A 24,712-nucleotide genomic window follows, 5' to 3' on the forward strand; every position below is an offset into this window, starting at 1 on the left:
GGACGACACGTTAAAAAGGAGGAAAAGATGGTCTGCCCCGATGAGGTCGGTCCATAACAAAGATTTTCCTCCCCATTGAGAAAGGATGGGGGGAAATAATAATAAAACTTTTTTCCAACCTTAAACTCGGGCTAATTGCTTAAACATTTCCTCTACAGATCTATATGAGGACATTAGCCAAGCGACAGGCTTTTGGCAGCCTTCAGGCCACATTTGAGAATTTCCTACCCCGTTCTGAGGTGTTGCTTAATCACATTCACTGGCTGCCTGAAGAGCTGTGAAGAAAGAAGAACCCGTTGAGGTTAAACACAGTAGGTACCACTCGTGTTCCTTTAACGTGTTTTGTTAAGGGGACTGTTTTGTAATAATTTATTTTAAATAGTTGCATCTCTTTCTACTGGACACATTTTCTGTGATGTGATAAAAAAAAACAGGCTGAGAATCCTGCTTTTGCTGCTGTGCAACAGAGGTGTTAAAAAATGATTTTCTGTTATAAAAGGCAATAAAAGACAAAAACAAAGAATGATGAAATTGTTAAAATACTGCATGTTATGTAACAAAGTGATGCAGAGTCCTCCAAAAACATTCATCTTTTCCATCTGTCCTGTGATTAACGCTCTAACTGCCAAGTGATCTCAGGAAAACTGCTAATTGTCTACAGCCACGCTAGCTGCTCTGTGAGGCTGAGCTTGGCACGGTGGGGCTTTGAGCTAAGTGCTAACGTCAGGGTGCTAACATCTGCTAATAAGCACAACATATAAGGTACTGAGGTTAATGGGGTTGTCATTGTATTTGTAGGCATTTTGTATTTAACCAATATTGGACATATTAAACATTTGACATGAATAGGGGCCAAATTAAAAGTTGAGGCGAAAAAATAGTTATAACAATTCATCCTGAGGGAAACAAGGACATGAGTACAACATTTCATGGCAATCCATCCCACACTTTTTGAGATATTTAACTAAAAAACACAAATGTTAACCTCCCTGATGTGAAAATATCAAATTTCCACAATTGTGCGTTTCGGTCATAGCTCATTCAGTTAAAAGAATTCCCAGTGCTCCACTTTGGGTCTTTCCTGTCTGGCTTCCAGCGTGGCTAAAGTCATGTTAGCACGTTAACCCAAACAAAAATGAATTCTTAGCATCAGTAACGTGTCACTCAAATAAATAACGAAAAAGGAAAACGGCTTAACACCATTCTAAATCTTGTGAAAAATGGCCATGTTACCTCTCAATTACTAGGTGAATATTTATCATGAGCTCAGCTAAAAACAGACTTTAAGAGGCCAAAACAGCACCGCATGTTTTCACACATTACTGGGTGGCCGAACAGCGTTACACACTGTTTATAACTGTAAGTTCCTGTAAGAGTCTCACCGGCCAACGAGAAGGAGAGAGAGCCAACAAACCATCATTGCATCATCTGCCCCTTTATCCATCGGCTCTTTATGCACGCGGCTTTGGACCGACACACCGCAGCAGTGAACTGCAATGCCTTCACGACTGGGCATCGGAGATGCAGCCTAAAACAAACCATAATTATCTATTTGTGGTCCTGCTTCAGGCGAATATGAACATAATACAAAAGCACGCACACGCACGATGTTTGGAGTTCCAGTAAGTTCCACAACCACAGTTTAGTCTCCGGGGGGATGCTGCGTTCTTCTCAGCTTAAAACTTCTTTGCCTTCTTTCCTGAATGACACACACTAGCTAAATGCACAAAATGTAACTCTAGCTCGCTTACGACCACACTGTCATCGGGGCAGTTTGCCTCTCCTGCCGGCCTGCTATGAGCCTGGCCGGAGCCGTTTTTTTTTTTTTTTTTTTTTCTAGACATTGCTTCAGACTTGTACTATCTGTTTCCACAGCCGTGCGCCTGCTGGCCCAAGAATGTGGACAGCACTCCGGTACATTGTTTTAAAAAGGCTAAGCAGCGTATATGAGATGTGAAAGGTAGACCACTGGCATGTTTTGTAGGAGAAAACCAACTTTGAGTGTGTGTTTGCACTTGCCTGCGTGTGCGCTGAATTTGTTTTAAAGTTGTAATCTGTGATATTGTTCTTTTGTGACATCTTTGGGGAAATCTAGTGCTATGCATGCAAGTGAGTGTATCCATTCTGTTCTGCAAATGAATGAGGGATCCACTCTTAGGCCTTAAAGGGGAACTCAATAGATTTTATCACAGTCCGTTTACAGGTCTTTATGAGTACTACTGCATATGTGAAAAAAAAAAAGTTGTATGAAGCCTTTTTTTGTGGCAGAGGGAGGTGTGTCAAATCTGATAAAGCATCAGTTGGGACTACAAGTTTGAAAATGAATGTGGAATGGGTTTTTTTTTTAAAACTCCTGTTATTTTGTTTTTGGAAATACTGGTTTCTTAAGATGGAACATGTTGTGTACTAACAAAGAGCATAGATTCAACCTTTGCTCTTCCTTTTTTTGACACATGCACATCTGTATTGTTTTGCATATAAATATACATGGATATTTGTCCACTTTGTAAATGCTGGTTCTTATAACGTGGACAGTTGGATTTTGGAGTCACTTTTTGGCTATGAATTACCTCTCTATGGACTGTATCTAATGTTCATGTTTAGCTTTAAATCATCTTTATGTTTAGCTATCTTTTATCCAGGCGAAAAGCTCCAGCTCTGAAAAGTGAAGCCAATGAGGAAGTGCCTTAAACTTGCATTCTCTCTACTGGCCATCAGGGGGCGACTCCTCTGGTTGCAAAAAGAAGTGTGATTGTATAGAAGTCTATGAGAAAATGACTCTACTTCTTACTTGATTTATTACCTCAGTAAACATTATAGACATGAGTTTAAGATCTCAATAGATAGTGTCAGGTCTTCTTAAATGCAGCACGATGTTCTGTGTTTTTGTCTTAGAACTTCAGAAACCCCTTTCAGTGTGTTTTCAGTTCATGAAAGTTAACAGTAATATTTTAGGTCACCTAATAACCTCTGGCGTAACCCCCTACATCTCCTGTCACTTCCTGTTCCAAAAAAAAACAAGATGGCAACGGCCACAATGTCCGGCATAATGTCACAGTGCCTTCGTCCACTTCTTAGATACAGTCTATGCTTTCATCTGTAAAAGGGCATCGTGTGACAAAATGTTGATCTATAAAACTAAGAGATTAATCATCATAGGTAGTAATGTGGGGATACTTTGATGTTTACATGGACCTCTTTAATTAATTGCGTATTTGCAGATAAATATAAAAAAAGAACCTCCTTAACTGTAACACTTGAAATTAATTCACTCCAAATAGAAATGAATGCCACCGTGTCATCAAGAGGCTCTTCAGAACTCTCCAGAGGTCTTGTTTTTGTTCACTTGTTATTTTCTGCTTTTACTTTCCACACTTGACTCATGCGAGGCGTTTGCTCTGCTCGTATTTTACATCCCACCCCTTCCCGAATGCTCTCGGCTGTTACTCCAACCCCGTGGCCTGTCTGTCAACCCTTGTTCCCATGGCAATTAGTTAGAAACCGTGGCCAATTATCTGCCACTCTTGAACACGCACCTAACAAACTGCTCGGAGCGACTATGTGCCACCGCTCTCTGAAGAACCGACTCAATAGCTGGGACAGATTTGTGTGATGGGTTAATAGTAGGATAGTAAAAGTGCTGTGGGGGGGGGGGGGACATTGTGGAACTCATGTTGGTTTATAGTGCGCTCTGACCCTTTTGAATGTTTTATGGTGATGGTGTCTATCTACATATTCAGCTGAATGGGACAAGGACACCGAAAAGAGGACTCAACAACACAGAGCCGTAAAATCCTTGTACAAGGGCCTGCTTCTGAATAGACGGACGGTAAGAATCAAGTTTGCGTTTGAAATGAAATGTCGTGGTGTGACAGTGATTCAAGCACTGATTCATGGCCAAGCAAGAGTGAAAAAGCTGAAGGCCATGCTGCACAACCTGTTACATACTTTGCCAGGCGAAGTAACAGAGATTGAGTGTCTCTGTATTCTGTGTGTAGGTGACGCGTCCCCTCAAGAATGTGGTTCTCTTCCTCTCGCCGTTAGCTTCAATTTCCCCTCTGGTGGCTTACTTCACTCACACAGCCCCGAGAAGCTGTCGCTTGAGGAATCTGGAAAACACCAGCGGGGAATGAGAGGAATTTCTGCTTTTCATTTTTTCCCCTCAGCCACCCCCTCACCCCTCGCTCTCTTTGCTTTGGACGCCTCTGCACAGCCGGGCTCTTGAGTTTTCTCTTGTTTCTGAATGCGGCCCAACAATAACAACCTCTCATAAACAATGGGGCTTGTTGATTGGGGGGTTGAGAAGGAGAGTGGCCGCTGCTGGCCCGTGCAGTCGGCTCTGCTGGCAGGAGGCCTCACGAACGGGTCCGAAATGTCCGAAAGTACAGGCTACATCGGGGACTTAGAAAGGTTTAAGGGCAACTTTAAAAAAAAAAAAAATGCACCATCTCTGAAGGACCATAAACACATGCTTTAGGTCTTTTCTTAATCTATCTCTCCTCCAAGAGGACTTTGATGAACCAAACTCTGAAAGGGGATGCTGGTCAATGTCAGGAAACCACAAAAGTACAGGGGAAAAAAATTGTAGTTTTGGAATTCTCTGCTTTTACAGCACCCGTGGACTCGTAAAGGGAGTCTGGATCGCATCGGGTAGGATTTTGAACAAGGCGACCACGGAGCTCTGCCCTCTGCTTTCAGCCCATGGGCAAAAAACACAGCTTAGAGTCACATGCCATTTAAACAGCGGAGCAACAGTTAAACCCTGCGTCTGTGACAGAGAAATGATAATACGGAGTGATGTGTTCTGGAATAAGTTTGTCTCTACTTTTTCCATTTCGGAAAATGATACTGCACATTACTGGACATTGTCCCTCATCTGCTGAACCGTTTTTATGACTCTTATATGAGCTAAATCAAAATCAAATGTCAAAACAAATTCTGGTGAAATAGGGATGGGTAAACAAACCACTGTATTTTATTATAATTTCCACAGGCTGCATACCAGAGCAAGGCTTTTGGAAATAGAAAAGTTTTTCCAAAATATCTAAGATGCACAAACAAAACATTAGACAACTCAATGCCTTTTGTGGAAACAGATGGGCATAGAGCTCCCCCTAGTGGACAAAAGAGAACTAGCAGCACATGGTAGATAAGTGAACTTGGGTAGAAAGTAAAACTTGTGCTTCTTGTCTCACATTCACTGCACTTTGTACTGTCTGTCATCACAAAACATTACCCATAAATTCACAAGTACTTTAGTTATTAGAGGTTTAAACTTTATTTATAGGATTTAAGGAATCACATTCTGGAAAACATTCACTCACGCACACACCAAGCATTCATCAGACAGGCACTCTCTGTTCAAACTCTTCTTCAGCATCAGTGTCAGTGGAATATGTGAAGGGTTAGCCGTCGCTGGTGGTCATTTGTCTGCAGGCTTGAATGGATCAGACCAAATCTTCACACCTTTGGATAAAATAATAAAATATGACAACATTAACAGTGTCAGCATGCATGCAACTGCAACATTACACCACTGTTAAGGCATTAAATTATACATTAAAGGGTGGTAACTCCTCTTACTACGTTTTTTTCAACAGTATGTGCAATCAAATCAAATTTCCATTCACCAAACATCTATTCACCATACTTCAGGTACTAGCTAAATATCAAAATGATCTGTATATTGTAAACCAGTTACAGACTCTGATCTGTATATTGTAAACCCCATATATCTAAGTTAGGCAAACATGATAAGTTTGGAAGCACTGCACAAGACAAAAATAAAAAGTAGATAGCTGAATGATTAGTCACCTATTCAATTAGTCGCTTGGCAGAAAACCAATTGCAAACTATTGCCTCTCAAATATGGAAATGTGATATTTATCTTATTAAACTGAACATCTTTGGGTTTTGAACTGACAAAACAAGATATTTAAGGGCATCACCTTGGACTTTGACAAACTGGGATGAACATTTTAATAACCAACGTTTACTCTAGAAAAGATCCGCTGATTGAGCAACTATGAAAACACTCATTGTGTATGATAGACATACTGTATGCAAGAGAATATCTTGTAAATGATATCATATCTCATTAAGAAAAGTCTTTTGACGTACTTTCTGACGGACAGCAAAAACTGACTAATTACAGCATGTTTTCTTGCTTAGTAAGGATATATTAATCTACAATGTTTCAGTCTACATAACCTCCATCAGGTACATAATAAACCTGTTTTGTAGACTGAAACATCATACATACATACAACTCCCCACCGACGTCAGGACAGCAGAGTCGCTGCCCATCTTTAGGCGCAGGCTGAAAACTCACCTCTTCAAGAAGTACTACCCTGAGCCTTCCTCGTAGCACTTATTGCACTCGTATTAGTTGTTGCACTTACTGTATTTGTATCAGTTCGCTGCACTTATTGAATTTGTATTTGTTTACTGCACTTATCCTATTCGTAGTAGTTTGTAGCACTTACTATATTCGGATTAGTCTGTTGCAATTATTGTTTTCGTAGTAATCTGCCTCTGCACTATACTTTTGCTCTGGTTTATGCTTTAAGATGCTTGTTTAAGAAAGGAGATGCACTTATGACTTCTGGTGACTAGTAGTTCTCTTGAATACCTATGTTGAATACACTTCCTGTAAGTCGCTTTGGATAAAAGCGTCTGCTAAATGACTGTAATGTAATGTAATGTAATGTAATGTAATACATAGATCTACTTTGTGCCCTTACCTACGGGCTGGATATCTGCCTGGTTGACTCCGGACCTGTTCACCTTTTGGACATTTCCTAGCAAAGAGAGAACAGTAGAGAATAATGTCAGAACATTTTAGAGGTCAAAATCAGTCATGAACAACATTTTCACATTGCATCGTTCTCTTTCTGTCAGTAACACTGGAATAAGTTGATCCACAATATTCTGCATGTCTCCTGGCTGCAGCTTTCTATCATAGCTGTCCAGTAGGTTGAGTGGATTAACAAAGACATACAGTTAAACCACAACTATTTAGCTGAATGGATTTTCCTGGCATCCCTCTCTCTCTCTCTCTTTGTCTTAGTGGGTTTACTTGTTTATGCTTTGGGTGGACAGCATTTTTTTTATTTTTTTTAGCTCTGCACACATTGATCTTCACAAGCTTCCTATGTAACGACAGAGCATGCACACATGCCATGGTTGTGTAACTAGTGAAGCCTTACTGTACTCCTCCTTGTGCGTCAGTGGGTAGACGAATATGGGGTAAAAAGCTGCAGCAACCGCGGTCACAAAGCCTCCAAACACCAACGCTATCCTCTGGTTTTTGGACATGTTTTTAATGTCGGAGTGGTCACCTCCAAGTGTGAGTAGTGTTTACATTTATTATTTCCGGTGTAGAGGTCACAAAAAACCACGTGTCGACAAAAAGCGGCGTCGCGTTTGGTTCTCCTGGGCTTCCGTACTGGAGAGAGTCACATGCTGCAGCACAACAATAATAATAAGGAAGTTTTCTCTTCTTTTAGGGGCTAGGACAATGAGACATTTAGCAGTTGTTGTGTTTTTTCTTTGTTGCTGTTACACAGCAGGAGAAACAAAGCCAATTCAAACATTTGTAGTTCCTCACAGTCACATGGATGTTGGCTGGGTGTACACTATTCAGGTGAGTTTCTGTCACTCAAATTCTTCCTAATGTGATAAACTTGACAGGCATATGATGTACAACCTGCTGTTTAACTATTTCCTTTAACCAAAGCACTATGATCCACATTTTGCAGATGAATGAGTGTGTTTTTAATTTCACATAATATAAATGAGTGTGTTTTTAATTTCACATAATATAAATGAGTGTGTTTTTAATTTCACATAATATAAATGAGTGTGTTTTTAATTTCACATAACATATAAATGAGTGTGTTTTTCATTTCACATAACATATAAATGAGTGTGTTTTTCATTTCACATAATATAAATGAGTGTGTTTTTAATTTCACATAATATAAATGAGTGTGTGTTTTCCTCAGGAGAGCATGCACGCCTATGCAGCCAATGTGTACACCAGTGTGACTGAGGAGCTGTCAAAGGCTGGAGACCGCAGGTTCATCGCTGTGGAGCAGGAGTTCTTTAGACTGTGGTGGGATACTGTGGCCACAGGCTCCCATAAGAAACAAGTAAGGACACATTATGTGTCAATAGTCAGTACTGGAATGCAATAACGCAAGATAGTCTTGATAAATCACCTACAAGCTAAATTCTCTTAAAGGTATACTCCCATAATGCACTTATAATTCTTAAAGTTTGGGGACTTGCAAGAAATGTGAAAAGAGTACATTAGAGATTGAGATATCCTGGTTTTACTTGCTGTTTTTCAGTCCGTCTTCCCATTGAAAAAATGTTGGCGTGATCCTTGAAATATACTGTACTTAACATTTTTTGGCTCGCTTGGCTTTATAGGTACGACAGCTTGTTAAAGAGGGTCGACTTGAGTTCATCATCGGGGGCCAAGTGATGCACGACGAGGCTGTAACCGATCTAGACGATGAGATACTACAAATGACAGGTAGTGCACCACGTTTTCTCACCCTGTAAATGTCAGTTTGAGAGAAGAAGATATGTAGCAAACCTTTGTTTTGTTTTTTTCCCATGCTGCCTCAGAGGGACACGGTTTCCTCTATGAGACGTTCGGGGTGCGTCCTCAGTTTTCCTGGCATGTGGATCCATTTGGAGCCTCTGCGACCACGCCGGTCCTCTTTGCCCTGGCTGGGTTCAACGCCCACCTCATCTCCCGCATTGACTATGACCTTAAAGACACCATGCAGAAAAACAAGGTATGAGTTGATACTACTGCCGTCAGTGAAGGGATGACTATTAAAATTCACAAATTGTACAAAGTTCACCACATTTGAAACCAAAGGAACACTTTCCTTTTGGAGCTGTTCTTAAACACTATCACCAGAAAAGTAAACTGGCATTGTGAAACTAACCTTAAAATGGCCTGTTGTTTGTTTTTGTACAGAAATTACAGTTTGTATGGAGAGGTTCTCCCTCTCTAAAAGAGAACCAGCAGATCTTCACTCACACTATGGACCAGTTTAGCTATTGCACCCCGTCTCACCTTCCATTCTCCAACAGGTAGTCCACGTTTCGACTCTTTATTGGTAACAGACACCATAATTCTATATCCATATTTATGAAGTTATTATTATTGAATAGACAAAGAAGTTGTTTTAACCAAAAGGAAACATGTTCTTACGTCTCAGCTCTGGTTTCTATTGGAATGGAGTTGCCTTGTTCCCCGATCCCCCTAAAAATGGAGTTTACCCCAACATGAGCCTGCCCGTTACCAAGGAGACAGTACAGGCCTATGCCAAGACTATGGTGGAGAACATCAAGCAGAGGGCTGCGTGGTTTAGGACGAACCATGTGCTCTGGCCGTGGGTAACTATAGAAACTTAAGGCCCTTTTTGAAAATATAAAAAAAAAAATCTAACTAGTAGCTGAACATGTAACTAAATATCCCGCACTATCCTCGTGTTTCAGGGCTGTGACAAACAGTTCTACAACTCATCGGTCCAGTTCAACAACATGGATCCTCTGATGAAGTACATCAACCAGAACAGCAAAGATTTTGGGGTGACGGTCCAGTATGCCACTCTTAGTGAATACTTCCAAGCCATCTACCAATCAGATCTTGTGTGGGAGCCTCGTGAGAGTGAAGATTTTCTACCATATTCCACTGGTAAGAATTTAAACCCTAAAATATAATACAAAGCGTTGCCTGCTTCATTTGAAAAGACGAAAAAAACACAATTTTCTTGTGGATATATTCTACTGTGGCTGATTTATTTCCTAGAACCACACCAGGCGTGGACGGGGTTTTACGCCTCCAGAAATGTTCTGAAAGGAGTTGCACGCCAGGCTAGCTCCCAGCTGCACGCAGCGGAGACTCTTTTTACCAGGTATCGAATAAGCTTCCCCGACGGACCTGTAGCTAAAGACTGGGCCCTGGATAAACTGAGGGTGCTCCGCTGGGCTGTCTCAGAGGTAATGTGTCTAAAATATTTAACTCCTTTAACAGAACATAAAGCAAATTGTGTCTGTTCATGATCAAATACATGATAAAAATGTATTTTAACAGAAAATGCATGTGTGTTTTAGGTTCAGCACCATGATGGCATCACGGGCACCGAGTCTCCCAAGGTGGCCGACATGTACCTGCAGCATCTCACGCAGGCCATGATGGGAGTGGATGAGCTTCTGGCCGCACTCTTCCTTCTGCCCCACAATCTCGATTTACCCAGAATCCTCGGCAGCCGCTACCACAGAAAAGGTGTAAAAATTTAACAAGGGGACTGCAGCTTTATTGGCATGCTACATTTTGTGCTTCTAGCTGAATGCTAACAGTAGCATGAAGAGTTGTCAACAAGTTTGGGATATTATTTAAATAAACGAGTCCTTAATCTCCTCATGTCAGGTGTTCATCAGTCTTTGGAGCAACACGTAATCGTTTACAACCCATTAGCCTGGAACATCACCACCATCATCAACTTCACTGTATCCTTCCCCTCTGCAGCCGTCTTTGATGATGATGGACTAACAGTGCCTGCACAGGTTGTTATTTTTTATATATTTCAGTATTATGTAACTTTTGCTGAACTATGGTTACATGCAGCGATTACAGGATAATGATAAATGATAGTGCAGCAGTAGCATTAAGTAGAGAAGAGAGCAAAGATGTGAACAGCAATAACATCTTCCTCCGTCTGTTACAGATCCAGAGGTCGGCACAGTCCAATGCCACCTACGATCTCTTCATCGTGGTGGAACTCGGAGGCCTTCAGCACAGGAAATACCTGATTAAGCTCTCGGAGAAGAAATGCTCTGGGAGGAAGTGTGGCTGGACTTATGAAGCCGAGGGGGTTTTGTTCGAGAGACGCAACATTCGGGACTCCATGAAAACAGGGAGGAGGCTCCTGCCTGTCACGAATGATTGTTACGAGCTGATGTTTGACCAGGATACTAATCTACTGCACAGCATCACCCATCTGTAAGGATATACAGATTATGTTGCACTGCATGCTGATATACTTTTACTTAATAGTAATGTTTCACTATAGATAGGGAGTTGTTTATCATTTACAGAAAATGTATTGTTTAAGATGAGTCATTTAAGTCATATTCAAGCAAAAATCACTGTTTCGAGCTTCTCAAATGTCTTTTAGACAGTAAATAGCATACATTTAAATTATTAGCATAATAGATATTTGATAATGAGTTGGGTAGTTGGACCTCTTGTTGTATCTATCACTCTTATATCTCATTTAAAAATGCTTTTCCCCTATGTCAATGTAACTCTGACCTTTGACTTGTATGTCGTCCTCGGCAGTCAAGGAAAAAGGGGAGTAAGGATGACTCAGGATTTCTGGGAATACCACGCAAATGGAGATATAAAAGCCGGGCCCATCTCTGATAACTACATCTTCAGCGCTAACGGGTCAGCTGTGCGGGCGTACGAGGCTGTGGAGATGGAGATCATCCCCGGGAAGATTGTGACAGAGATCAGGCAGCACTTCTACAGGTGGGTACAATAAACCAGTTGTATTGCAGTAAAATGAACCCTAATTGTGACACACTTTCTTACAATCTGACATATTGCATCTTGTAGAGAGGAAAGCGATAAAGACTACACCTACTCCATCACCACCCGAGTCCCAGAATGCTTTGGGAGCAGGCCGCGGTGTCACAGGCTGGAGCAGACCTACTCGCTGGGCCCCCTCCATCTCAACACGGAGGTCGTCCTCAGAACCAGCTCCTCCTTGAAGAACAACAGGACTCTGTACACAGACGACAACGGCTACCAGATGATGGAGAGGACGTACAGGAAGTTCACTAACAACACTTTAGCAAGAGTAAGTACCTGGATTTATAGAAAGAAAAATACTGGTTTTATGATAGAATAATCAATGTACAATGTGCATTTTGCAGAACTACTTCCCCATGGTTCGGGCGGCTTATATAGAGGATGACCTCAGCAGACTGGTGCTCGTCAGCGACAGAGCTCACGGTGTTTCCAGCCAAGCCAACGGACAACTAGAGGTACAAAAAAGCACCCAACACATATCTCTCAGGTGGGGTCTACTCACACAGAAACATACGTTAACACATCCGGTGTTTACCCCCCCCCGCCTCAGGTCATGCTCCATCGCCGCCTTTGGAACAGCTTACCCTGGAACCTCGGCTACAACCTGACCCTCAATGACAGCTCTGTCGTGAGGCCCACCCTGTGGATGATGCTGGGCTCCATCAGTGTCACCTCCAGGCTCTACCAGAGGGAGGCAATAGAGCTGCAGCACAGACCCGTCATTATGCCCATTGACCAACCTCGTGAGCGCTTAGATTTTTTAGAGCTGCATGACATAAAAAAACTGTTTAATTTGGGGTTTATTTGGCATTTTTTTCTCATGCACACTTAGAGAGATCCTGGCAGGAGAAGGAACACAGAGGAAGTTCTCCTGTGCGTTCGGTGGTCCTGCCGCCCAACCTCCACCTGCTCAGCCTCAGTATCCCTGGATGGAACTACAGCTCTGATCATGATGTTCACCTCAGCAACATAAACTTGGGTAAATACCGGGGGGGTTATATTGTGAGGTTTGAAAGTCCATTCTGATTTGTCTCAGGTAAATTGATAAACCTTTGTTTGCCCTGGGGATTAAATTCTTAAAAGTGTAATTAGTTATTTTTTGTATGATGTACATCTAGGTAAGGATTTGCACTCAGAGCCAGACTACAATCGGGTCCTGTTGAGAATCATGCATCTCTTTGAGGAGGGAGAAGACCCTGAGCTTTCAAAGCCAGTCACCGTAAACTTGAAGGTGCAACAAGAATACTTTCTACGTATTCATGTCATGGTATTGCAAGAGGAATTTCCATAACCTTTTTTATTTTTCAATGGATTTTTTTCCGTGTGTGAACAGGATGTTCTGCATGGCATTGGAGAAGTCAAAGAGCTGGAGGAGCGTTCTCTCACAGGAACCTGGGATATCAAACGTCTACAGAGGTGGAATTGGAAGACTGCAGATAACTTAAAAACAAGTGAGAAAGACTTTAATATGTATATTTTATGAAATAATAGTTTCATCATCTCTTTACATACCTTGTTGTTTGTGTATTTCTTCTTCTTAGACAACAAAAGTTGTTGCAGTGGCGGAGATGATGCTTTCGCTGTGACCATCTCACCCAAAGAGATCAGGACCTTCTTCATTCACTTTGCCTCCAGGAACTTTTAGGCTGAACTTTCTTCTGTGAAGAAAGCCGATCATTAATAAACATAACATGACAATGTTTTTAAAGATTAGATTTTTTGCTACACTGTTAATTAATACTTCTTTTTGCACATTTTGTTCATTCGTTGAAAAGCACTGATGGGTTGATTAGTTGTCCATGTGGACTCACACTGAATAAAGTGATTACTTTTGTCATGTTTGTTCAAATGTTTGACTTCACTGGCCAACCAACAACACGGTAAAGTTTGTCTGATATTGGTGATTTGTATTCAATTATAGATGAGAAAGGTATACATGGTGTAGAACAAAATAAATAGTACGCAGAATAAACTGTCTACATTTTCATGGGCATATTTTTTACTGAAGAAATAATCTCTATGAGAAAGAACTGTCTATAGACCTCAATGTGTTGCATTTCTTAGCACAGGATAAAAATTGGAAGCAGTGGAAAACCAGGAGCCTTGCTTTGACCAAAGTTTAAAAAAATATGCCTAATAACACCTCTTAAGTTCGCTTATTAAAATATTATATCTCATGCATTGAATTCAACTATAAAAACCTATTAGTTGTGGTTTTACAGGGAGTTAAGTGCCCCCTAAACATCAAACTATTGCTTTAAATACAGAGTTTCAAGATTCTTGTTTTATTTGTTGACTTTTTACAGTCAAAGACTTTTACAAAGGGGATTTGGGATATATCTCTGTATAACTACATACATCTGAAACAGCCTTAGAAATGTTGTATAAATCAGGCTATGAATGATATATGAACAAACCCAAATGTAAAAACATTCAGAATATAGAAAACTGGAAAGTTTTGTCTGCGTAAGTGCTACTCAAATGGTGATTTATGGCTCAGAGTGAGAAGAAAAAAAAAACAGTTTGAGAAAGTGGCTTTTACAGATATCTTCTGTAACATTCCATATATGGAGACACTAGAGGAGAATAGGGTAGAAAAATCACCAATAGATATCACCATCTAATCTCTGCATTGATTGCTCACATAGAATAAATATTTTCCTAATTTGAAGTGTCCTTAAAATTTAAGTTTAAATATTCAAATGAGGCACTATCTTATATTTTTTGGGCGAATTTATGAGAAATCTACAGTATTAAAATAAACTCTGAAATGTTATTTTGGATGCTTTCTTTCCACTAGTCTGAAAGAAGACATAATAGCCCATATCCCAAACTGTACTCTTTAACCTGTAGTCCTCCAACATGGCCACTAGGGGCCTCACATCCCCATCACCGTTAAAGAGACAACACCCGTCTGTGTGTCTGTGTATCACACATATACTGCATATAAGCCGTGCATAACAACATGTAAGGTGATAGTGAATGAATACAACACGACATGATCGCATGTGGAGGAGACGACGTTTGCAATTTGGTTGAAGATGAGCAGCGGCAGCGTGAGTTCATTCTTCCTTCACAATGTGCTCTTTTTTTATCAGCTGCAGGGTTTTTGATTTATGATAAAGATTATATTTGAAGCCAATCTGCCTCATGCATTTTGTTTAAATGTCTGCATTGTCGCTGTTGTGCATCGTTCAATAGGCCCTATCATGAGTATTTATATATGAAGGATGCTGAGGATGCTGAGGAGGCGGTGTTGCTAGGATACTAGACTAGGAAGGGGATGATGGGAGGATTTAAGGTCAGAATTGAGTAAAATGAAGCTTTAGTGCTATTGTGTATCTTACCCTTTACCTCCTATGTGACTGAATGTAAACAGAAACGAGAGCGGGAGCAGAGGAGGAAACTGCACCACTTCCTGAGTGACCTGGCTTTACTTGGATCATTGCAGGTCAGTGAATGCTCATGCAGAGATGAATAAACACACACACAGTTAACTTGGTCAAATTGTTACTTGTATGAATGTGTTTGTGTTGCAGGGCTTTAAATACTTCCAGCCTTGGCTGAGAGGGAAAGAGGAGCTGCTGCTGACGGTGGTCAACGAGGATCTGGTAAGTTTCTGGAGAAAAAAGCACACCTTAATTGCATTTAGTATTTACCACATTCTCATCATCATCAGTGACTGCATGTCCTGTCCTGTCCTGTCCTGCAGGGTTGGCGCTCCCCAGGCTTTGTGGTCTCCAGAGCCTCCTCCTGCTCCTCCACCAGCAGCTGTAACAGCAGCGATGTCTCCCCCAGCAGCAGCTCCCCCAGCCTGGACAGCAGGAGCAGCTCTCCTCTGCCCGGGGAGCCTCAGGGCCCACGAGACCCTCCACCACCGCCGCCGCCGCACACACACACCAACAAGACCCAGCCGCAGACTGTCAGGTGATAGACAGATGTGTCTGGAAATAGGAACATGTCAGTGTGATTAGTATGTGTGATGTTTTTAGATTTGAAATTGGGCAACAGGGTTATGTTGGTAGCATCTTGATGGACATCTATTGGTGCATCACTTCCTGTTTGTCCTGTACAAAACAAAGCAGTTTTATTTTTCAGTTTTTTTACATTCCCTGCAAAGTTAAATTGATGAGCAAGCCCCTATAATGTTACTGTGATACAGTTATTATGTAGCCAACAATTTCAATAATTGATTAATTGTTTAAATATGTTTTCAAGCAAAAACAAATGGTGATTACAGCTGCTCAAATGTGAGGATTTGCTGATTTTCTCCATTTCAGATCGTAAATATGATTGGGGGAAATTCATCTAATTCTATGGGACGAGTTATTTATCTCTCCTTGTTTAGTAAACACTACTAATTGTCCCTTTGAGTAAGGTATATGACTCCTCCCAGGTGAAGACGTGTGAGTGACAGCTGTCCATCTCAAACTGTGATAAACAGTGCAGAATGTCTTGCATGCAGACATCAGACACAAACACACAAAGACGCCCACTTTCTCTCTCTCTCTCTCTCTCTCTCTCTGTCCTCAGGGACCCCAGCAGTGAGGAGCATCTCCTCCCAGCCTCTCCCAGTGAAAGAGAGATAGCAGTACCTGTGAGTGTATCAGCCACTCTTACTTTCCCCAACATCTAACCCGCTCACTCAGTCAGTCTCACAGCCTCCACTTTGTCCACCTAACAGGAGGTGAATTGCACCCTGTTTTTACTGGCGGGCTACGTCAGGTACGGGCGCCCCTACGCCTGGATACGCTCCAATCACGAGCGCCTGGTCAACATCGGAGGCACCGACTCGATGGTCAAGGACACGCCCATGAAGCTCAAGTCCATCGCAGACTGGCAGACGCGAGGTATGGAAACAATGTGAGGAATCCAAACATGAGAGAGAGCTATTGTTTCACCGCACAGATTCAATAATTACTACATTTTCCATGAGCTAAATCCGACACAGATGTCTAACCTCCCTAGAGACTACTGTTTGGATTAGGTTTGTGGAAAAAGCTTTAATTAGAAAGATTACTATGCTCTGCTAGACTTTTATGAATGTTGATTCAATGATTGTTTTCCAGGTATTCGTGTGTGGGATGTCGTCAGCGAGCTGGTGTGTCTCTGCACCGTTCCTTCTCCCTCCAACCCTTTCGCCCTGGACATGCGCTACATCAAAAGCCTTCCCCTCCCTGACCGCTTCCTCGTCACGGGCGCTCTCCTCAACTTCCTGGAGATGTACGTGGTTTACGGGAACCGGGACGAGTTGCACTATGACAAAGGTAGGAAAAGCTTGGAAAGTCACATTAGAAGTACAGTGATTTTGAAACACCATTATTAAAGCCAGCAGGTGATGCTGTTTAGCTGCATAACTAAATAATCAGACGCACAGGGTAGCAGGGATTTTTCTTTGACAGTGGTTTTTCCTAATTTCAGTGGTGGAGGAGGTGAAGCCTCTGAGGCGCCTCCATGTCCAGTCCCTGCTGGAGTTACAGCGACACAGGGAGAGCTCCGGGGCGGCCGGCAGTCCAACTGTGCAGAACTCTTCTGGAGTGGAGTGATTATAACTGTTTGTATATGTCAACATTCAGATGAGATAATGGTGCACTTTTACCTACTTCTTGTAGGAAGAAAATTGCAAAAAGGTTATAATCAGAATTGATGGTGTTTGCAGTGTGTGTGGTATGAGACCACTCTCTTGTATTGTGTACACTCTGAAGGAGGCTACACAGTCCAGCTGGAGATGCATGTGTATCTTTACTACAGTTGGAAAGTAGGCACATGTATGAGAGTTGCTGAAAATGTGAAAAAAAAAATAATGGAGAAATAACCCTGGGAAATGAGTCACATGACGGAGATTAAACATCCCAGGACCTCTCTGCATGTCTTGACCTGACAGCCCCAAAAATCAGTCCTGTCCCCCCCCAACTTAACGGTTTCAGGCCAAATATAACATTTTAAAAGTTGACCGAAACAGAATAATTCATCAGGGGTCAAAGCTGCAGAAGTTAAAGCTGGTTAAATATTTGTCTCCTTGAAAGTCCCAGTGGTATGAAAACAAACATGTATAGACAAAAATGTTGTATAAAAAGTTTTAATACTTCATAAAATACATATTTAACTAAATATGTACAATGACATAAAAATAGTACACTGATAAAATACACCTTAAAGCCGGCACTTTAACCCCCTTTTTTCTGAGATCGGGGCCGCGCCGTTTGTAACTGGAAAAGATACATCACAAGTACAAAATGTCAAAATTAAACGATAAAAACTTTGTGGCACATCAGTCAAAAACACCCTTCATTTTAAAAAATAAATAAAAAAGGCAACATCGCTAGCTTAGTTTGGTCAGAAAACACAAAATGACAAGTGGATTGTAGCCTCAGGGTCCACCACTAATCCTAAAGTCTCTCATTTGTAAACCATAAGACAGAAAGCACCGTCATGAGAGCACGTTATGAAATACGGCACACATCAATGCCTATAACCTAAACTTTGACTTAAGTATTTAGGGCACCTTTCATGGCGTTAAAAGCACATTGTAGCATCGACTGACGAGGCTGCTCAATATGCAAAGTCATGGTTGGACATTTCTCAAATTTCTCCCTGCCTTTTGGAATGCAGGTGCACGGCCGCGCATTCCACACAGAGGCGCCACATGGGAACACAGCGTTCCCAGTGTTCGGACACAAACAAACCCGCAAGTCATGGCTGAGTGTGCTTTTCCCCACATAAATGCAAATAATTCATCTCAGTGGACAGTTAGGATTTGGTTTTTGTTGTTGGTTTTTTTTTGCAGGATGCTGCTGCGGTGTGTACAGGGAGGATTTTGTTGACCCTGCAGGTTGTTTTTTTTGCCGTTTATAATGCAGGTGCTACTTCTTCTGACTTCCTAAGAAATGTACGAAATGATAAACCTTGATTCCTAACATGGAATTAAACTGATGTGTTTAGATGTTTTACAGAAAGTGCTCAGAAATCACCAACTGCATAATGTGCATTCCAGACTATAATTAAGTTCATTTAACGGTTTATATGAAATGCCCGCATTTTCTGTCTGTATCTTGACATCAATGTAATCTTGGCCAAAACTCTCACAACATAAATTAAAAGGGTGGTTTTGTCCTTCCGATTAAAAATAAAAGAAGTGACACATACTAGTGCCAAGGTTAAAAAGAATAAAATGAAATCATCATGACCTGTCACAAATGTCAGTTAAATAAAAATCAGCTTTCAAAAAAAAAGAAAAAAAAGAAGAAGCTCTTGTCATCTTTTTCCAGTTTTTGGTCGTCATCTGTGGATCATTTGGCCAACAGCTGCTTATCCTTGTTTTAAAAGTCTCTTTCAGACTTTCCCGTGGCTAAAGTTTCAAGTAGACTACTTAAAACAAAACAAGCGAACCAAAAAGAAAGCCACAGAGATGAACCAGTCCAGTCCTCAAATGGCTCGCAACCAGTCACAAGTCCTCACATGGCTGTTGACAGGTGAACAAAGGCAGCTGTCAACAGCAATTTTGTTCTACAATGAACCTTCAGGTCCATCCGCTCACTGATTACGGCAACATCCAGTCCTCACACATCCATATATGGACTTCCCCACTTCCCAGTTTCATCCCTTTTGTCCTTCCTTCTGTCTTGTAATCCCTCCCTCCCTCCCTCCTGTCAGTGCTGTCGTCCTTGAGGCTGGCATCAGGTAAATGTGGTCCCGTGTTTGAAGGGGTTTTAAAGCGGGGGTTCAGTTCCAGCTGTCAGCGTCAGATCCTCTTCTCGTGATGGCTCTGAGGGGGCTGCGAGACACAGAGCAGCCCCTCTTCTTCCAGCGAACTGAAAAAGACAAAAAGACACATTCGGTGATGAGTGAGTGGCGTGGGCTTGGCAGCTGCAAATTAAAAAGTGAATGAAGGTGTAACTCCAACCAGCCCAACTAGTTTGTCAAGCTTGATTCTAAAGTGTCATAGTGAGGGCTTTAATTTACTGTGATCAACTTCAGCACTTGGTTTTCATTACGTTTCACTAAATTTGCCCGCTGCAGAGGAAACCTTACCATTCTGAACAACTTGGAGAGCAAGAGAAGAGAACGATAAAATGCAATAATTCTGGGGAAATGTTTCTTTCAACATAAACTGTTAAAAAAGTTAAGAACTATTGTGCCTAACAAAACCAAAACGCAGGTACTTTTATGTACTGTTGTGTTTTTTTTTTCAAAGTTTATTATACCACATAAATAAGGCAGTGAATCTTATCTAAAAAAAGTAACACCTGAAGTAACACTAGATTAATTATTAACTAGCTAAAAGGGTAGCTTAGCTTGTAGCAACTGCCATCCCTGCAGTTTCTGTTGGTATTCCCATGATTTGACGTTAAGCTATGCTAACGATCACATATTTACATTTATTTCACCAAAGAGGAGTTATTAAACTAACTTTTTTAAATTTTTGCGAAGTCTCACCTTTTCCTAGACTGGTAGGCAACGTGGAGCTTTTCGTTTTGGCGGGAGAGTTCGACGACTCCTCAACCCCCTTCCCCTTCCCCTTCCCCGGCTGCAGCGTGGCCGAGCCGTCCTGCTGCAGGTCGCTCAGCGCCTGCTGGAAAGACTGAGCCAGACAAGCCGTCATGTCCAGTGCCCGCTCAGCCCTGCTGCACCAAAACACCCGACACTGCAGCTGCTGCCCCTGATGCTTGCAGATGTACAGGAAGACATTGGGCCGGTTGGCGTCGGCGGCACAGTACGCAATGTCCTGCAGGTACGTCTTGGTGAGCTGCCGCCCTGTACTCAGTTCTTTGACCTCCACGTATCTGGGCCGCACCACCAGGGCGTGATCCTTGCTCAGCTTCTTCCCGTTTGAAATACCTTCCAGCAGGTGGCTAATAGCGTCCTGGGCCTGCTCTCGATCCAGAGAGAAGATTTTCTCCGTGCCCAAGTAGTGGACCTTGAAGAGAGGGTCGCCGTGGGACAGGGACTCCGTGCGGTCGCGGCGAAAGCGGCGACGTAGCGCAGCGGGGGAGTTCTTAAGAGTCTGCATGAGGTGGAACGTGCCGAGGGACATGGTGCGCTTCAGGCTGGGTTTGGAGGAGGTTTTAGGTGAGGCGCATCTGCTGGAGGTCGGCTCGTCCTCTTCAGACGCTCTCCTGCTTCTCCACCTTTCTTCTATAAATGGAGCGTTGCATCCACTGCTTTTATCTGAAATGAGCGAGATAAAGACAGCGAGGTTAGAGACGAATAATTGAGCAGGAAAGATGCTTAAGCTTTGTTCACACTTGAGTAAAGTGAAGGTGAGGGTAAATATTTGAGTGAATTGTTAGGGCACAGGATTTTATTAAGTATAAAGCAACTCTTCGTATGTCACATCTTTGATGTGGAAAAAAACAACAATAACACGTGCAGTCAGCACAACTTGTACTGCGGCATGGAAAAACAAAAGGCCACCAAACAGGATCAGTTACGAAGGTGACGCACATGAGTGAGAAACATTCATTCACCAGACACTGGCAATTAAATATTTATAATCAGGTTTGGCTCTGGCTTTGTCCTCACTGCTGAGTGTCACGTAGGAGACACCCTGATGAACTGCAAAGCTGCTAATGTTAAATTGAAGGTTACTCACACTGAACTAATGTGAATGTGACCTTACAAACTCAAGTCTTATGCAACAGCCTCATCTGGCCTCCCAACGTCACCCACAGAACGGCCTGTTCCTCCATTGTGTTTAAACTTTTATTTTTTCCCCCCTTTCTCTTTTCTTGGCCATTCTTTCAACGTCCTAGCTCCTTCAGAAGTGAGTCGCAGAGAGAACCACCGACTGTTTCCAAGGTGGCGGCCATTGTTAGTCGACCCCCTGTGCAGGAAACAGCTTTGCATCCCCCCCCTGCCTCCAAAATATTTCTCCTACAAACAATGGCATGCTTTTGTGAGTGTGTCACAGCGCAAAAAGAGATGCAAGTTGACCTAGAGTCTCGGCCCGACCCAGGGCATGAACACACACAGTTACATGTGTGGGTTACAAACATGTACACAACTTTCCCTTTTAAACACAAACACAGCTACATATTTCTATTAAACCAAGGCTACTGTACAATACTGATTTATCCTTTCACTGGACACATGGCTAAGCTCATTAACCAAACAATCTAACTTTACATCCAGGTAAGGGTTCATCATGTGAATCCAAGTAACTTAATGTGATCTGAATAAAATAACTCAATCTGTCATCTGCATCCACACAGTCCATCCTGTAGCTAGAAGGAGACTTTGGAAGTGGACAGACTACTTCTTGTTGTTTTTAACTCAAACACTTATTCTGAAGCAGCCAAACATCATATGGAGAGATTCCTCCCCCAGATCTTATTCTAAATGTGCTGTAAATATACAAATATAACCTACAGACAAATATCAACTAAGCATGTTTATTTAAGATCCATTCTTCATTTCAGGATTCACCATACAAGGTAGAACTTAGATGAAACATACACGTCAAGAGTTAGGTTCATCTTAACTAAAAAAGGAAATTGATGAAGCAATAAACTATTAAAAAAAACAACCTTTATCTTTATATTTTTTCTCCTTTCTTGTATGCCGAATTCAGCAACGGCTCGTATTAAACACGGTTAACAGCTAAATAAATATGAAATAAGCGAGATTACTTCAAATTTGCAGACTTTTGCATGAGTTTCGGCCAGCCATACTGCCATTCTACCAACAGGAATGAAACAATGATTAAAGTAACATATGAGTTTTTATAAACTCTCGTTATAATGTAAATATGCTACTTAAATCAACATTTGTACTTTTCAAATATGCGTCTTACCTGGCCACAGTTTCATGCAGACGATGTCCTCATGCGTCTCAGGTGAACTTTAAACAGGTGGAAGTCTGCTTATCACAAACCTTTTTGAAAGTCGATTAATATATATATAATATATATATATATATATATAAAATTAAGAAAAAAAAATCAATCTATCATACGTGGAAACGACGCAAACAGCCCGACAGGAGACGTGTGTGTGTGTGTGTGTGTGTGTGAGTGGATCAGAGCGCTCCTGAGACAACCCCTTTAAAACAGCCTAGGCGCGTACTCGTCACACGCGTGGACGAGCACTGGTGTCAGAGCAGTGAGGAGGAGGTCTGTGTGGGAGCAGAGGAGGAGGTCTGAGGAGGGAGGAGAGAAAAAGTGATTTACAACATTTGATAACATGTTTTTAACATCTTTTACTGGCATCGGTGTTCTCAGGAAGATTTATACCATCACTCATTCATGTACATAATTACATAACCCCCCTTATCATAGTTTTCCAGTGAATTTCACCTGAAGTGGGTTTACAATAATAGTTAATATAGTTAATATAGTTTTTTTTTCTGTCTGTAAATATTATATTTCAGTTATTGTGTTTTTCTACTGTTTTTATTGCTTATTTATAATACTTGTTTTTTATTTTTATTTTATTTTTATTTTAATTTTAATTTTAATTTTAATTTTTTTATTTTAATTTTAATTTTTATTTTTATCTTGTCTTTCTTTACTATGTCTCTTGTGTGCACTTTAACTCTATGCTGCTGTAAGCCTGCAAATTTCCCGCTGCGGGACTAATAAAGGATTATCTTATCTTATCTTATCTCTTTAATCTTGTTTAAAATCAACACATTGTACCGACTGTGTGACATTACTACAGTACCAGTCAAAAGTTTGGAAACACCTTCTCATTCAACTACTTTGAAGAATCTAAAATATAAAACCTATTAACATTTTATTGACTTAATTAACTGTTATCTAATATTATTATTATTATATTATTTCCTAAAACTAAGGCATAAATGGTGTTAAAGGAATATAGTTTTTACCCGTTTAATTATTTAATTATGTATTTGTATGGACTAAAAGTAGTCGAATATAATTTATCTACAGTACCAGTCAAAAGTTTGGTCACACCTTCTCATTCAACTACTTTGAAGAATCTAAAATGTGAAATATATTCTGGTTTGTTGAGCATTTGTTTGTTTTCCACATAATTCCATATGTGTTCCTTCATAGTTTGGATGTCTTCAATATTAATCTACAATGTAGAAAAAAATTAAAATAAAGAAAAAATTGAATGAGAAGGTGTGTAAGTCATTGAATGAGAAGGTGTGTGTCCAAACTTTTGACTGGTACTGTATATGCTGTAAATGCTGTTTCTGCTCTTCATGGAAGCAAATATTATGTTTACACTATTAAAACCCATGACTCCATGTGGTTTCTTAAAATGGAAATGTTGTGGATGATAACAACATATTTTCGTATTTTTTGGAAATTTCGGGATTTCCCATTAATCCATTAGTACCATTTTAATTGAAAGTTGAGCTGCAATAAACAATCAATCTGTCGTTAATTTATTTAGTCTATTAAAACATCTGAAAATAGGGGGAAATGCTCATCCTAATTTCCCATTGAAAAAAATTGAGAGTAGCCTATTTGTTGTCATATTTGTTTTTTAAATAAATAAAAAAAATAACTTTGTTAAATTGTTATTTAATTATCAGTCAATCAATTAACAAATTAATCGACAAATTATTTCAGCACCAATTTAAAAGCTTTTTTCTGAATTCATTTTAATAAAAAGTTTTGGTTCTAACATGACTTATGAAAATGCTTAAAACTTAGACTTTAAATGACAATATATTCATATGACGCCCATGACGCTATGCTTTTCCCACTGAAAGTTTCAAATTACTTACTTCAAGTGCATGTACAACACCAGGCTGAGGAAACATCTGAAACCCACTACCTTTCATTACCTTCACATTGCGTCACAGCTCGTTTTCTAATGGGGATCACTGGCCTCACTGGTTCAGATCTGCTTTGAGTGTTTATTCTGGGGGCATTTTGAACAGTGGCAGAGGGAAAACGTTAAACGGTTCCATGTGTGCATGCGTCTGTGCATCTGTATGTGTGTGTGTGTGTGTGTGAGTGTGTGTGTGTTTGGGTGTGCCTGATGTAGGGAAACAGTAGAGCCCCTGTTTTTTTCTGGGTTCGGCCCAACAACAGTTAAGTTCTGAACGTCACACTCGCCCTCAGTGCCTGTAAGGACACACTGGAGCTTTTCTTGGGGCACCGGTGACATAATG

General features: G+C 41.0%; 3 protein-coding genes across 3 annotated transcripts; 1 reads left to right on the top strand and 2 right to left on the bottom strand.

The window, feature by feature from the left end:
- Positions 1-4,971: 4,971 nt before the first annotated feature.
- Positions 4,972-7,389, bottom strand: smim20 (small integral membrane protein 20). Its single transcript, XM_054601175.1, has 3 exons — positions 7,209-7,389; positions 6,744-6,800; positions 4,972-5,466 (listed from the first exon to the last, which is right to left on the bottom strand). Exons 1-3 carry the CDS (start codon positions 7,315-7,317, stop codon positions 5,423-5,425), a joined length of 210 nt encoding a protein of 69 aa, XP_054457150.1. The 5' UTR covers positions 7,318-7,389; the 3' UTR covers positions 4,972-5,422.
- Positions 7,390-7,443: 54 nt separating this feature from the next.
- On the top strand, positions 7,444-13,583 carry man2b2 (mannosidase, alpha, class 2B, member 2). The gene is made up of 19 exons (XM_054601173.1): positions 7,444-7,645; positions 8,007-8,153; positions 8,437-8,542; positions 8,638-8,810; positions 8,999-9,114; positions 9,243-9,420; positions 9,523-9,721; positions 9,836-10,026; positions 10,141-10,312; positions 10,457-10,593; positions 10,755-11,029; positions 11,369-11,560; positions 11,648-11,891; positions 11,968-12,078; positions 12,174-12,366; positions 12,456-12,602; positions 12,742-12,854; positions 12,957-13,074; positions 13,165-13,583. The coding sequence occupies exons 1-19, from the start codon at positions 7,520-7,522 to the stop codon at positions 13,266-13,268; spliced, it is 3,042 nt and encodes a 1,013-aa protein (XP_054457148.1). The 5' UTR covers positions 7,444-7,519; the 3' UTR covers positions 13,269-13,583.
- Positions 13,584-17,686: 4,103 nt separating this feature from the next.
- si:dkey-19b23.8 (low density lipoprotein receptor adapter protein 1) lies at positions 17,687-22,501 on the bottom strand. The gene is made up of 3 exons (XM_054601665.1): positions 22,416-22,501; positions 20,060-20,791; positions 17,687-19,434 (listed from the first exon to the last, which is right to left on the bottom strand). Exons 1-3 carry the CDS (start codon positions 22,429-22,431, stop codon positions 19,346-19,348), a joined length of 837 nt encoding a protein of 278 aa, XP_054457640.1. The 5' UTR covers positions 22,432-22,501; the 3' UTR covers positions 17,687-19,345.
- Between the last annotated feature and the right edge of the window lie 2,211 nt (positions 22,502-24,712).

Source organism: Anoplopoma fimbria, chromosome 7 (genome assembly GCF_027596085.1).
Source record: "Anoplopoma fimbria isolate UVic2021 breed Golden Eagle Sablefish chromosome 7, Afim_UVic_2022, whole genome shotgun sequence".
NCBI lineage: Eukaryota > Metazoa > Chordata > Actinopteri > Perciformes > Anoplopomatidae > Anoplopoma > Anoplopoma fimbria.